Source organism: Hyperolius riggenbachi, chromosome 6 (genome assembly GCF_040937935.1).
Source record: "Hyperolius riggenbachi isolate aHypRig1 chromosome 6, aHypRig1.pri, whole genome shotgun sequence".
Classification (NCBI taxonomy): Eukaryota; Metazoa; Chordata; class Amphibia; order Anura; family Hyperoliidae; genus Hyperolius; species Hyperolius riggenbachi.
In genome coordinates this window covers 333,332,677-333,347,402 of record NC_090651.1, presented here as the reverse complement: position 1 = coordinate 333,347,402, position 14,726 = coordinate 333,332,677, and the positions used below count along the sequence as shown (strand labels likewise).

Genomic DNA, 14,726 nt, shown 5'->3' with positions numbered 1-14,726 from the left:
TATCGTAGCCATGGCGACGGGAGAACCCCTAAAGGAAATCCCGTTCAGAACGGGATTTCCGGACGGGCACATGCGCCAGCGGCGATCGGAGGGGTGGGAGGGACGCCGCAGGGAGGGGGTAATCATGTAGCTAGCGCTAGGCTAGCTACATGATTTAAAAAAACAAATAGTGCTGCGCCGCCACCCTGGTGATATTAATAGAACGCCAGGGTGGTTAAACGGTTAAAACTAGTATATGAAATCGGAACCCTTTGCAGGTGCTTTGAATTAATTAGCTGATTGGAGTCGGACACTTTGCAGGTGCTTTGAATTAATTAGCTGATTGGAGTCGGACACTTTGAGCCTAGAATACTGAACATTTCACAATAGTCTAGTGGTCTGAGATTTTAATTTTGGGGTTTTCATAAACTGCAGGCCATAATCATCAAAATTGTAACACATAAAGGCTTTAAATACTGTATCACACTTTGCATGTAATGAGTCTATTTCATATATTAGTTTTACCTTTTAAGTTGAATTACTAAAATAAATAGACTTTTGCACAATATTCTACGTTTTCGAGTTTCACCTGTAAGATTATGAGTATGGTGGGATTAGAGTGTGAGCTCCTCTGAGGACAGTCAGTGACATGACTATGTACTCTGTAATGTGCTGCAGAAGATGTCACTGCTATATAAATACATAATAATAATATTAATCATTGCAGTTGTGCCGTCTGAAAACTGTAGTGACAACCAAGTCTCAGATTAACTTTCTTTTCCACTTTTTCTCAGTCGCATGTTGGCAGACTTTTGGAAAGAGAATTATCATAAAACACAGGCTTATACTTTGCTGGAACAAACAACCCAAGCAATTAAACGTGCAAAAATATACAGGGTGGAAACTATTATAAATATAGGAGCTGCTGAACAAACACATTGAGAGACGCAGCCACTCATTTCCATAGAAGTCTATGCAGCAGTTCCAGAAAATCTTATGCTTTTTGGAGACAGGAAGGGATGGCGGCTTTTACATCTAAATGAGTCTAATGGGAATATCATATTATTTTACCATTAAAGATACCTGGTGATGCTGATTTCCTGCCTGCAAGAGGAGAGGTGGTTACCTGCAAAGCTATTGTTAATATTATGTATTTATATAACACTAACATCTTCAGCAGCACGTTACAGAGTACATAGTCATGTCACTGGCTGTCCTCAGAGCAGCTCACAACAAGGTACAAGATACAAGATTATGCAATAGAGTTTAGTCTTGGAGACCACATAGTTCCACTCCAAGTCTGTCTGCAGGAAAGGTACCTGTTGAGTACACTAGAAGGGAGGATCCTTCGAGAGGCTTAAAATCTAAAGGGAGGGGGTAGTGACACACTAGGCACAGGTTGCAGGAGCTCAGCAGAGCGAGTTATGGCATTGATGTGGTGGTGAGGGGTTACCTTTTGCCTTTTGAGGAAAGTCTGAAAGTGTGGAAGGACGGGACGAGTCTGATGGGTGGTGGAATGGAATTCCAGAGAATTGGGGCAGCTCTTGAAAAGTCCTGCTGTCCTTCACGGACGAGGGGGGGGGGGGTTATGTGGGACGATCAGGCGCAGGTTGTTGGTGGATTGGAGGGGGAAGTTAGTCATGTTCCATTCAGCTGTGCTGCTTGTACAGTGCTATGGAGAGCAGAGGGGGAGAAGCAGAAAGCCCCTTGTGGCATCCAGTGGTTATTGTGGCTACCTAAACATTGGTGTCTTTATGAGCTGCATTGTGCGTGGCTGACAGCTGTATCACTGTGGTGGAGTTTAGGCCCTTTTCCACTATAAGCGCTTTGCTAAACTAGTGGAAACTGCAGCGGACATTTCCATTAGTGCAATCCGTTTGCAATGCGATTTTTCCTGATGGCAATCACTGTCCTGCTGCATTTTTCGGTGTTTGAACTCTTATACTTTGTATAGAAGTGCAGGAAAATCACATACCTGTCGTGTCGTTTGCCGATTTTTCCACAAATAGGAAACTGAAAATATTTTCCTGCTCATTTTTTTCTCATGGCAATCAGGCCATATGCCCAGTGGATTGTGCGTCAAAATCACAGTAGTGGAAAATCCAAAGAAAATTGCATTGCAATACGTTTGTGATTGCTTTCCTTAAGGTGGTCATTAATGATACAATATCTTAATCGGGTGCGATCTTTCGATGCAATATTTACGATTGAATTGTACAGAAAACAGTGCAGTGTTTAGTGAAAATTGATGTGAAACAATTCGTTGGTTGATTGGAACTGAAAAGTCCCTCAATTCGAAAGTGAGATATTACATTCGTATCTGATGAGAGTAAATTCCCTAATGTTTCCCGTAAACAGGTCATGTGTATGGGAAAAATCAGGAATTACCTCTGAGTACTTGCGATAGTAAAAAGTGTGTTGAAAGTTTGCATCTGATGAAAAAAGTGTCCAGTTAATGGGCACTATTAGTGGAAAAGGGGCCAAAACAGCAATTTTTTTCTTCTGTTCACTTAGGTCACATTCACAGTGCTTGCAGTGCGTTACCTCACAACGTAGACACGTTGCGACTTTAACGTGGCATTAAAAGACAACGTCCCACTGTGAATGAATGCGACCTTAACCACTGTTCCACCACTACAGTATACAGTATCTACATCCTCTGTGACTTCATCTATAAGCCACAAGGACTTAGCTATACGTCTTGCACAGCTGTGCACGATTGGGCATTGCTCCTGTGCTCACCTCCAACACAATCTGAAACAGCACTAATTGGCCAATTGAGCCAATAAGATTGATTTTTACCATTTAAAAATACTTGTATTTTCTCAGGTCATAGTGAAAAATGCACACAGCAGCATTATTTCAGAATCAAATATCCTCACCATAAATTGTGACAGGAACATCACTTAAAGGGATACTGTAGGGGGTCGGGGAAAATGAGCTGAACTTACCCGGGGCTTCTAATGGTCCCCCGCAGACATCCTGTGTTGGCGCAGCCACTCCCCAATGCTCCGGCCCCGCCTCCAGTTCACTTCTAGAATTTCTGACTTTAAAGTCAGAAAACCACTGCGCCTGCGTTGCCGTGTCCTCGCTCCCGCTGATGTCACCAGGAGTGTACTGCGCAGACACAGACCATACTGGGCCTGCGCTGTGCGCTCTTGATGACATCAGCGGGATCGAGTACACGGCAACGCAGGCGCAGTGGTTTTCTGACTTTAAAGTCAGAAATTCCAGAAGTGAACCGGAGGCGGGGCCGGAGCATCGGTGAGCGGCTGCGCGGGCACAGGATGTCTGCGGGGGACCATTAGAAGCCCCGGGTAAGTTCAGCTCATTTTCCCCCGACCCCCTACAGTATCCCTTTAAGTTTTGTGATAAACAGTAGCAAAACAGTTTCTTTACCGTGTTAGCCAAACAAATTATATTGGTAGAAAATTTCTACCTATGTGATAAACAGTAGAAATAGCCCCTCAAAAATTGTGGTTTTTTTATCTACAATAGCGCTTTTTATTTTTAAACTGGAATTAGTGAAAGTGGGAAATAATGGTTTTTTTTTTCTATTTTCTTCCTCTTTTTTCCCATTAAAATGCATGGACAACAAAATTGTTGGAGGGAAATAATACCATACAATTAAAGCCTGGTTAGTTTTGAAGAAAAAACAATAAATATTTCATTTAGGTGTCATAAGTAAGGATAAAGTTATTGCTGATTAAATAGGGACATAGCTAAAATGTCAAAACTGCTCTTTTACATGAGGGGGAAACAAGGTCTGGATGTGAAGTAGTTAAAGGAATCTTTAATCAAACTATACTACCCCCGCTCTACTTACCCGGGGCTTCCTCCAGCCCCTGGCAGCCACTATGTCCCACGCGGCATCTCCGCTCGCAGTCGCCGGCCCGGGGTCCCCGCCGGTGCAAAGGCTACTGCGCTTGCGCGAGCACCGCTGTCAATCACCCCCCACATGGTCCGGAGTGTACTGTGCAGCCGCAGAACTACTGTGCCTGCGCAGTACACTCCGGACCACGTGGAGGTGATTGACAGCGGCGCTTGCGCCGGCGCAGTAGAGGACCACGTGGAGCCGCACCGGCAGCTGCGAGCGGAGATGTGGCGTGGGACATCGCGGCTGCCAGGGGCTGGAGGAAGCCCCGGGTAAGTAGAGCGGGGGGTAGCATCGTTTGGTTGATGATTCCTTTAAGGGCTTTTGGTTGATACAGGTCCCAGAAGTCTGATAAAGTAGGTGGAGCTAGACTAGAAAAGTAGGTGAGGAATAACTGATCGAGGAATGTACGGCCCGTGTTCATGCAGATTGCTCTGCTTTGCAGAGATGTTACACTCACTACAATAAATAATTGTACCCTTTCTGCTCTGCCCTAGAATGAAGCATGTTCTGCCACAGGGAAAAGAGGAGGTGTCATGCTGCCAATAATGGCCCAGGTAAGATGGGCGTCACTGTATTATCTTGGATAGCTAATATAAGTGTGTGTATGTATATATTTGGGTGTATTTACAGTAATCAGACAGTACACAGTACATTACAACTGAATACCTAATATTATTAGATCCCCCTTATGCCACGTAACCAGCTCGGATCCATAGAGGCATGGACACCACAAGACCATGGAAGGTGTCCTGTGGTATGTGGCACTTAAGCTGCAGATCCTTTATGTCCGCCAAGTTGTTGGGTGGGGTCTTCATGTCTATTACTGGGATTTGCCATAGTGGGGTAGTTGTTTCCAGCACATCTCACAGATGGAGTGCATATTGCAGCGGCGCTGCTTCAGTTGGGCGAATGGTGGCACCACTGGTAGTAAAATATTTTCCATTTAGTTTACCAATATTTTACTATGCAGTTACTAGCACCCATTCTCACTTGAACCCTCCCTTCTAAATGACTAAACCGAACCCCCATACCTCCTGTTAGTGCCTCAACCGAACCTGCCCACCTAATGCCGAACCCTAACCCCTCCTCCCCTTGTTAGTGCTTCAACTGAACACCCCCTCCCCTATAAGTCATAAGTGCCTAAACCAAAACACCTTACCCAATGCCTAACTCCCCTCTTCTCTTCCCCCCCCCATTAGAGCCTCAATGGAACACCTCCACCTAATGCCTAACTGAACCCCCTAGCCCGCCCCCACCCTGTAAGTGCCTAAAGCAGGAGGGCAACATCTGGGGTGCCAGGATGTCTGTGTCTAGAGGCTCCTGTGGTGTAAATCCGGGCCTGCCCCCCCCCTCACACACACATATAATGCCTAAAGGCGCATACACACACCATACTTCCGCAAACGACGGGTCCGCCAGACCCTCCCCCTGGGCGGGCGGTTTGCCGACAGTAGTATGTGTGTACGCGCTGTCGGCAGACTGAGAAGGCTGTTTCTGAACGATCCGCTGAGAGGATCCTCATGCTTCCTCATTTCTCTCTCTTTTAAGACTCATGTACAGATCTATGTAAATACAGTATATGTATTTTTCTACTGAAAACTGTTGTTGATTGACTTTATTTCCACCCTTTAAATGTAACGCTCGGTGAAGCACAGAGAGGTCTGATTACCGGTGACCTGCAGCGTCACGGGGAATACAGACGTATACTAGATTATATGTGATCTGCAGTATCACCGATAATCCAATATACTAGCTAACCTCTGTTCACCGGAGTAGAGTGTAGTGTTTAGGTGTAACAGTAACACTTAGAGGACTAGGCCTCAGTACAGTAAGACGTACTGTACAGATTACTTCCGCAACCCTGAGCTCTCCAAGACGGGAGGAGTCAGACTGCTAGCAGGAAGTATCTTCTGAAAGTCACCCTCAGGCGGAAGGGTTACTAACAGAACGAGGAACCTCCTCCAATGGTGAGGTCGGTTCTCGAGGTCGGACAAGCCAGGTCGTACACACACAGACAGATAAAGTACAAGATCGAGAGGCAGAGGCGGAGTCAAAGTACAGGCAGGGTTCGGCAACGGGGTATCAGAAATATCGGAGTACAAAATCAGGAGGCAGAGGCGGAGTCAAGGTACAGGCTGGGTTCAGCAACGGAGTATCAGAGATAACGAGGTACAAGGTCAAGGTTCAGAAGGATAGTCGAGGCAGGCAAAGGTCATAACAAATAATCACAATCAAACTAGTACTTTAAGCTATCAACAAATCTAGCTTAGTGTAGGATTACAGCTCCAGCTGGTCCCGGCACACTAACGGATCTGACTAACGGATCTGGGTGCTCCCACGTATGTGAACGCAACGCCAGACAAGGAACAAATGAACAGCTAGCAGTATATATACATATCCTCTCTCCAGCACCTCCCTAAATGCTGGACCAATGAGGTGTGGAGCCAGGATCAGCTGACCAGCCTGGTCAGCTGACCCCTTCCTTGCTGCCATATATCCCCTGCCTGAGTGCGCGCGCGCGCGTCACTCTAAAACTAGAGGGACTACGAGTCCCAGCCAGCGCAGCCCCGCTCAGCGGTGACTCCGCAGCGGGGACCTGCGGGCTACTCGCCGCACCCGCCGCGTTCTGCGGCCTCATGCACGGAGGCAGCCGCCTCATGATGCGAGGAGGCGGCTGCCTCTCCGTGCGAGACAAGGCTGAGTGCGGAAGGAGCCGCCCGCCGCCGGCTCATGGCGGCGGCTCCTCCGCGCTTTCTCACAGTACCCCCCCCCCCCCCCCCCCCGAGGAGTGGACTCCGGACAGCTCCTTCCAGGTTTCCCTGGATGTGCCGCATGAAACTCTCTCACCAACTCGTCCGCATGCATGCGGTTCCCAGGCACCTATTGCCTCTCCTCAATGCCGTACCCCTTCCAATGTACGAGATATTGCACCGAATTCTGTACAGTACGTGAATCAATTATCTTTTCCACCTCGTATTCAGGTTGGGCATCCACCAACACAGGAGGGGGAGGAGTGGGACCCACCTGGACCGCTGGTTTAAGAAGGGAAACATGAAAAGACCTTACCCCCCGCATGCTAGTGGGAAGTTCGACAGTATAAGTAACATTGTTGATCTTTTTGGTTATCGGAAATGGACCCACAAACCTGGGACCAAGCTTATTAGAAGGTTGTTTTAGGGCCAAGTGACGTGTGGATACCCAAACCGGGTCTCCTGGTTGGAATCTCCACTCCACCGACCGTCTCTTGTCGGCTTGACCCTTCTGACTCAAGAAGGCCTTCTCCAGGTTATTTCTTACTGTCCCCCACAGGTCCTTGAATGACCTTTGCCAGACCTCCAGGGCTGGAAACGGAGTGGAGGCTATAGGCAATGGGGAAAATTTGGGTGATCTTCCCGTCACTACTTGAAAAGGCGAAAAACCGGAGGACGAGTTTTTTAAATTATTTTGGGCAAATTCTGCAAACGGCAGAAATCTGACCCAATCGTCCTGTGCTTCAGCTACATAACACCTTAAGAACTGCTCTAACGATTGATTTATTCTCTCAGTCTGGCCGTTGGTCTGAGGGTGATATCCAGACGAGAAAGACAGTTTTATGTCCATGAGCTGGCAAAAAGCTTTCCAAAAACGTGAGACGAATTGAACTCCCCTGTCTGAAACTATGTTTTCGGGAATACCGTGCAAACGAAAAACATGCGTATTGAACAACTCGGCCAGTTCTTGAGCGGAGGGGAGTCCTTTCAAAGGTACAAAATGGGCCATTTTGCTAAACCGGTCGACCACGACCCAAATGACCGCCATTCCCTCAGACCTGGGAAGTTCGCCTACAAAATCCATGGACAGGTGGGTCCACGGTTCAGTCGGGGTGGGCAATGACTGCAAGGTACCGACAGGTGCCAGCCGGGAGGGTTTACTCTTGGCACATGTCACACACTCCTTCACATATTCCTTGCAATCCGCCGCCAGAGAAGGCCACCAGGCGCATCTGGCTACTAAATCTTGTGTTCTGGATGCCCCCGGATGCCCTGCATTCTTATGTGCGTGGAACATCTCCAGAACCTGAAGGCGAAACGGCAGAGGAACGAACAGAACCCCTGCGGGCTTCCCTTCCGGGATGTCCTGCTGAAAGGGACTCAGCGTCTCCCTCCAATCCTCCCAAGTACCAGTGGCTGCCAGTATCAATCTCTGAGGAATAATGGTCTCAGGAACGGAGGGCTGTGCTGTCTCTGCCTCAAAGCATCTGGACAAGGCATCTGCCTTAACATTCTTTCTCCCCGGGGTATATGTAATGATGAAGGTGAACCTGGAGAAAAATAGCGACCATCGAGCCTGACGAGGGCTCAACCTCTTAGCCCCCTCGATGTATTCTAAGTTCTTATGATCGGTGTAAACCGTAATGGTATGCTCAGCTCCTTCTAACCAATGTCGCCATTCCTCGAAAGCTAATTTGATGGCCTGGAGCTCCCTATTACCAATATCATAATTCTTCTCTGCAGGGGAAAACCTGCGAGAGAAATAAGCGCAAGGGTGCATTCTACCCTGCAAGCCTGATCGCTGAGACAGCACAGCCCCCACTCCTACCTCTGAAGCATCCACCTCCACAATGAACGGGAAGGACGTATCCACATGTCTGAGGATGGGTGCTGAACAGAATAGGCCCTTCAGAGTGGAAAAAGCATGTAAAGCCTCAGGAGACCAGTGAGTTGTATCTGCCCCTTTCTTGGTGAGACTTGTAAGGGGAGAAATGACTGTGGAGTACCCCTTTATAAACCGTCTATAGTAATTGGCAAAGCCAAGAAAGCGCTGCAGAGATTTCAACCCCACCGGCTGTGGCCACTCCAGCACAGCCGAAACCTTGGCAGGATCCATTGACAGGCCTGTGGTGGAAATTATATACCCCAAGAAGGCGACGGACGTTACTTCAAAGATACATTTTTCAAGTTTTGCATATAAGGAGTTCTGCCTTAACAGATTCAAAACAAACCTCACATGGTCTCTATGTTCAGAGAGGTTGTTGGAGAAGATAAGAATATCATCAAGATAGACTAAAACAAATTTCCCCAACACCTCTCTAAATACCTCGTTAATGAGTTCCTGGAAGACGGCCGGGGCATTACAGAGCCCAAAGGGCATCACCAGGTACTCGTAATGCCCGTCTGGTGTATTAAAGGCCGTCTTCCACTCATCGCCCTTTCTTATGCGTATCAAGTTATACGCGCCCCGCAAATCTAGTTTAGAGAAGATTTTAGCGTCTGTAATTTGTGTGAACAAATCGTCTATCAGTGGCAGGGGATAGCGGTTCTTGACTGTAATTTTGTTAAGGCCGCGATAATCAATGCAGGGTCGCAGGCCTCCGTCTTTCTTTTTAACAAAAAAGAAACCAGCTCCAGCAGGTGACCGAGACGGCCGAATGAAACCTTTGGCCAAGTTTTCACGTATATAATCCTGCATGGCTACTTTTTCGGGTCCCGACAGGTTGTACAAATGACCCCGGGGAGGTACACATCCTGAACGGAGGTCAATGGGACAATCGAAAGGGCGATGTGGGGGCAACTTGTCTGCTGCCTTGGGACAGAACACATCGGAATACTCGGAATATTGGTCGGGTACCCCCTCCACCTGAATTCTGGTTTGCCCCAGGGTCAACTTCCCCAAACACTGCTGAAAACAACGAGGTGACCAAGTGGTTAACTGCCCTGTGGCCCAGTCTATTTGAGGTGAGTGGAGTTGCAACCAGGGCATGCCTAAGATGATAGTGGAGGTTGACATGTGCAATACAAAAAACGATAATTGTTCCCCATGAAGTACCCCTATGGTGACCTTCACCTCCGGAGTCTGAGACAGTGCACGATTCCGTTGCAGAGGGGAATCGTCCACTGCTGTGACCTGAATGGGGGGTCTCACAGGAGAAAGGGGGATACCCAATTCCTGCGCAAACTCAAAATTCATAAAATTGGCCGCTGAGCCCGAATCAATAAATGCCTCAGTGGCCATAGACTTATTCTCCCATGTAACCGTACAAGGGAGCAGTAACTTCTTTTCCTTAAGGGGTGCAGTTTGTGTGCCTAGGGTGTCACCCCCCACTATTCCTAGGCAAACTCGTTTCCCGACCTGTTAGGACAGTTTCGCACCCTATGCCCTGCTGCTGCACAGTACAGGCACAGCTGTTCTGTCATTCTTCGCCTTCGCTCTACCTGGGTCAGTCTCGACCGACCAATCTGCATTGGTTCGGGCGGCGGCAAGGCTGGGGAGGGAGAGACAGGCGGAGAAGGTGTTACTAGGGGTGTAGCGGACGGTGCCACATATGATGTCACCCTGACACGGTGACTGCCCCTAGCCTGCCTCTGATGGCGCAACCTGCGATCCACTCGGATGGCCGATGATATGGCCTCGTCAACTGTCTTGGGCTCGGGTACTGTTAACATTAAGTCGGAGACCTCCTCCGACAACCCAGACAAGAAGTAATCCATTAAAGCAAAGTTGTCAAATCGAGCCGTGACTGACCACCTACGGAACTCTGCCGCATAATCCTCAACCGAACCTCTGCCTTGCCGCAGGAGTTTGAGCTTCCGCTCAGAGGACGCAGCAAGGTCAGGGTCGTCGTAAATTACGGCCATGGCCTTAAAGAATTCTTCTACTGAGGTCAGAGCTATATCAGTAGAGGGTAGGTTATATGCCCAGGACTGGGAGTCGCCAGTCAGCAACGTTTTAATAAAAATGACCCGTTGGGTCTCAGTCCCCGAGGATCGGGGTCTCAATTCAAAATATGATAGCACTCTACTCCTGAAATTCCGGAAGTCAGACTTGTGGCCGGAAAATTTTTCGGGTACAGGCATTCGTATATCATCACTAGGAGGGGATCGCACTGAATCAACTGACGTCTGGAGGGTTTTCACAGAGCCTGATAGGGCATCAATTAAGGCTTTGTGCTGGCCCAAAGCTTGATGAATGTTATCCACCGAAGTGGCAAGCACAGTCAGAGGATCAGTGCGTGATTCCATAGTTTTGGTGGTCTGGCGTTCTGTAACGCTCGGTGAAGCACAGAGAGGTCTGATTACCGGTGACCTGCAGCGTCACGGGGAATACAGACGTATACTAGATTATATGTGATCTGCAGTATCACCGATAATCCAATATACTAGCTAACCTCTGTTCACCGGAGTAGAGTGTAGTGTTTAGGTGTAACAGTAACACTTAGAGGACTAGGCCTCAGTACAGTAAGACGTACTGTACAGATTACTTCCGCAACCCTGAGCTCTCCAAGACGGGAGGAGTCAGACTGCTAGCAGGAAGTATCTTCTGAAAGTCACCCTCAGGCGGAAGGGTTACTAACAGAACGAGGAACCTCCTCCAATGGTGAGGTCGGTTCTCGAGGTCGGACAAGCCAGGTCGTACACACACAGACAGATAAAGTACAAGATCGAGAGGCAGAGGCGGAGTCAAAGTACAGGCAGGGTTCGGCAACGGGGTATCAGAAATATCGGAGTACAAAATCAGGAGGCAGAGGCGGAGTCAAGGTACAGGCTGGGTTCAGCAACGGAGTATCAGAGATAACGAGGTACAAGGTCAAGGTTCAGAAGGATAGTCGAAGCAGGCAAAGGTCATAACAAATAATCACAATCAAACTAGTACTTTAAGCTATCAACAAATCTAGCTTAGTGTAGGATTACAGCTCCAGCTGGTCCCGGCACACTAACGGATCTGACTAACGGATCTGGGTGCTCCCACGTATGTGAACGCAACGCCAGACAAGGAACAAATGAACAGCTAGCAGTATATATACATATCCTCTCTCCAGCACCTCCCTAAATGCTGGACCAATGAGGTGTGGAGCCAGGATCAGCTGACCAGCCTGGTCAGCTGACCCCTTCCTTGCTGCCATATATTCCCTGCCTGAGTGCGCGCGCGCACGTCACTCTAAAACTAGAGGGACTACGAGTCCCAGCCAGCGCAGCCCCGCTCAGCGGTGACTCCGCAGCGGGGACCTGCGGGCTACTCGCCGCACCCGCCGCGTTCTGCGGCCTCATGCACGGAGGCAGCCGCCTCATGATGCGAGGAGGCGGCTGCCTCTCCGTGCGAGACAAGGCTGAGTGCGGAAGGAGCCGCCCGCCGCCGGCTCATGGCGGCGGCTCCTCCGCGCTTTCTCACATTAAATTGATATATTTCATATTTTCAAATGTTAATATGGATGAATATAATATATGAAGGATAGAAAGGACCAGTGCGGTTTGAATTATAAAACAACATGTTTTTCTCATGAAATCTTTATAGTATTAAATGATTACAGTCATGCAAGGGGGTGATTATCGGTGTGACGGAGTGTGGCTCGAAGGATACCTGAAATGACATGTGACATGACGAGATAGAAATGTGTATGTACAGTGCCTAGCACACAAATAACTATGCTGTGTTCCTTTTTTTCTTTCTCTGCCTGAAAGAGTTAAATATCAGGAATGTAAGTGGCTGACTCAGTCCTGACTTAAACAGGAAGTGACTACAGCGTGACCCTCACTGATAAGAAATTCCAACCATAAAACCCTTTCCTAGGAGAAAATGGCTTCTGAGAGCAAGAACGAGATAAAAAAGGGGAATTTCTTATCAGTGAGGGTCACACTGCAGTCACTTCCTGTCTGAGTCAGGACTGAGTCAGCCACTTACATACCTGATATTTAACTCTTTCAGACAGACAAAGAAAAAAAGGAACACAGCATAGCTATTTGTGTGCTAGGCACTGTACATACACATGTCTATCTCATAATTTCACATTTTAAGTTCGGGTATCCTTTAAGTGTCCCTCTTTCTCATCTCAAAAAGTTGGGATGTATGCTGGCCGGTGTATAGTTGTATGTTTGTGCCCTCCCGACCCTCATTTAGATATGTTATGCTAGGTACACACAATACAATTTTCTGTTAGATTTACCCGCCAGATCGTTTTTTTTCCAGCATAAGACAACTTAGAGGAATTAAAGTGTACCCAAGGCTAACCTCGGGTGAAAAGTCAAGAAGCTGCTCTTGCGACTCCTGTGCGACATAGGGTGGCCACACTCGTGCATGAAGAGAAGCTCAGTGTTGATGTGTAGAGATGGCCTGAACAGTTCGCCCACGAGCAGTATTCTGAAAACATCGGCTGTTCGCATTCGCAATGAACAGCGAACATTTGGTATGTTCAACCCGCTGCCTATACATCATCATTGAGCTAAACTTTAACCCCTTACCTCACAGTCAGCAGACACATGGCAGACAATCAGCTAGCACCCCTTCCTGGACCCCCTCTATCAAAAAGCAGTTACGGTAGCCATATTGGATTCATTTTCTGCTGGCTACTGACTGTTAGTGAGAGCAGGGCCAGACTTGCTGCAGATAGGTAGGGAAAGCATTAGCTAGGCCTGTGTCCTTGTTACTCACTAGCTGCGAAAGCAAACAGCCCTTTTAAGGGCTAGCACATTGGTCTCCTGTGTTTTTTGTGTGCGCACTACTGCTGTTGCCTCATTAAGTTGCAGGCACAGAACTACTCCAGTGCATTATTATTTCAGGTATTCTGATAGTACTGCTTTTGTCTGTGTGTGACAATACACAGCCCACTGACATCCAGAGCTGTGCATAATGTGATTCCTACCCAACTCTGCTTCAACACCGTAATTTTTGGTGGGACTTTTGGCATGGATCCCCCTCCGGCATGCCCCTGTCAAGGTGTTAGATCCTTTGAAACAAGTTTTCCATCACTTTTGTGGCCAGAAACAGTCTTTGTAGGTTTTAAAATTTGTCTATCCATTGAAGTCTGGCAATTCGCCTGTCCGCGAACATATTTCGGAAGTTTGCGTTCGCCGTACGCAAACAGAAAATTCTATGTTTGCAACATCTCTAGTGTCCCAGGCAGTGATGGAGGCCCAGTGGATGGCGTGGGACGTCTCTGGAGAATCCTTAGGCAAATATTTGATTTTTGAACTGAGGCTCACCTCGAGTTCTCTTTAAATCAATAAAAAGTAAAAAAATAGACTTTTTAATTACTCCATTACTACAAGCCAGGGTTGCCAACCTCATTTTCTAAAGGCGTAACAATTTCTGAATGCACAGTAATGCCTGGTACACACCATGCAATTTCATCATCAGATAGATGGGTCGAATCAATCAATCTGATCGATTTTGTATAGAAGTGATTAGAAAATTGATCAAAAAATAATCAGTAATTTGATCAAACCTGTTGGAAGTAATCGTTTCTACCCTTCTATCTGATAGGAAATTGCACAGTGTGTACCAGGCATATAAAGTTCTGGAGACACGGGTAGAGGATGCAAGTGAAAATGTTCTGTTGTAACAGCCTCCGTATTTTCATGTAGCTCACTGAGGGCCTGGAACCCACTAGAGCGATTTTATGAATGTTTAGGGAGCGATTCAAACCACTAGCGATTTCCCTAAATGCTCAGCTAATGTTAATGGATGGGCCAAATTCCACTGGAGCGATTGCGATTACCAAATCGCAAAACGCAGGACATGCAGCATTTTTGGCGTTTAGCATTAGCGATAAGCGTTAGCGTTTCTGCAATGTAAAGTATATAAGCGCTGGCCTAATCGCTCATCAAAACCTGCACAGAGCGATTTTGCTAGCGTTTTGAAGTTACTGCACACTGTAACAAAATTAAAAATAATTGAAAGGACCAATCAGAATTAAAACGCTAATCGCTAACTGCTACACAACCACTGGCAAACAGAATACACTTTTTAAAATCGCTCCTGAAAACGCTCATAAAATCGCTTGCAAACCACTCATACAAAACGCTAGCAATTGCGATAAGCGATAGCGTTTTGTAGTGGGTTCCAGGCCTAAGGGCCCTTTTCCATTAGCAATCTCTAGCGTTCGCGCTAAACGCTAGCA

The 14,726-nt window shown here is 47.5% G+C and overlaps 1 protein-coding gene across 1 annotated transcript in view; it reads left to right on the top strand.

The window, feature by feature from the left end:
- The window catches only part of ERF (ETS2 repressor factor), a 179,499-nt gene that overhangs the window by 35,167 nt on the left and 129,606 nt on the right, over positions 1–14,726 (top strand). The window contains exon 2 of the mRNA XM_068241494.1: positions 4,351–4,410. Coding sequence (XP_068097595.1) covers positions 4,359–4,410 — 52 coding nt within the window. The 5' untranslated portion in view covers positions 4,351–4,358. The remainder of the gene's footprint in view (positions 1–4,350; positions 4,411–14,726) is intronic.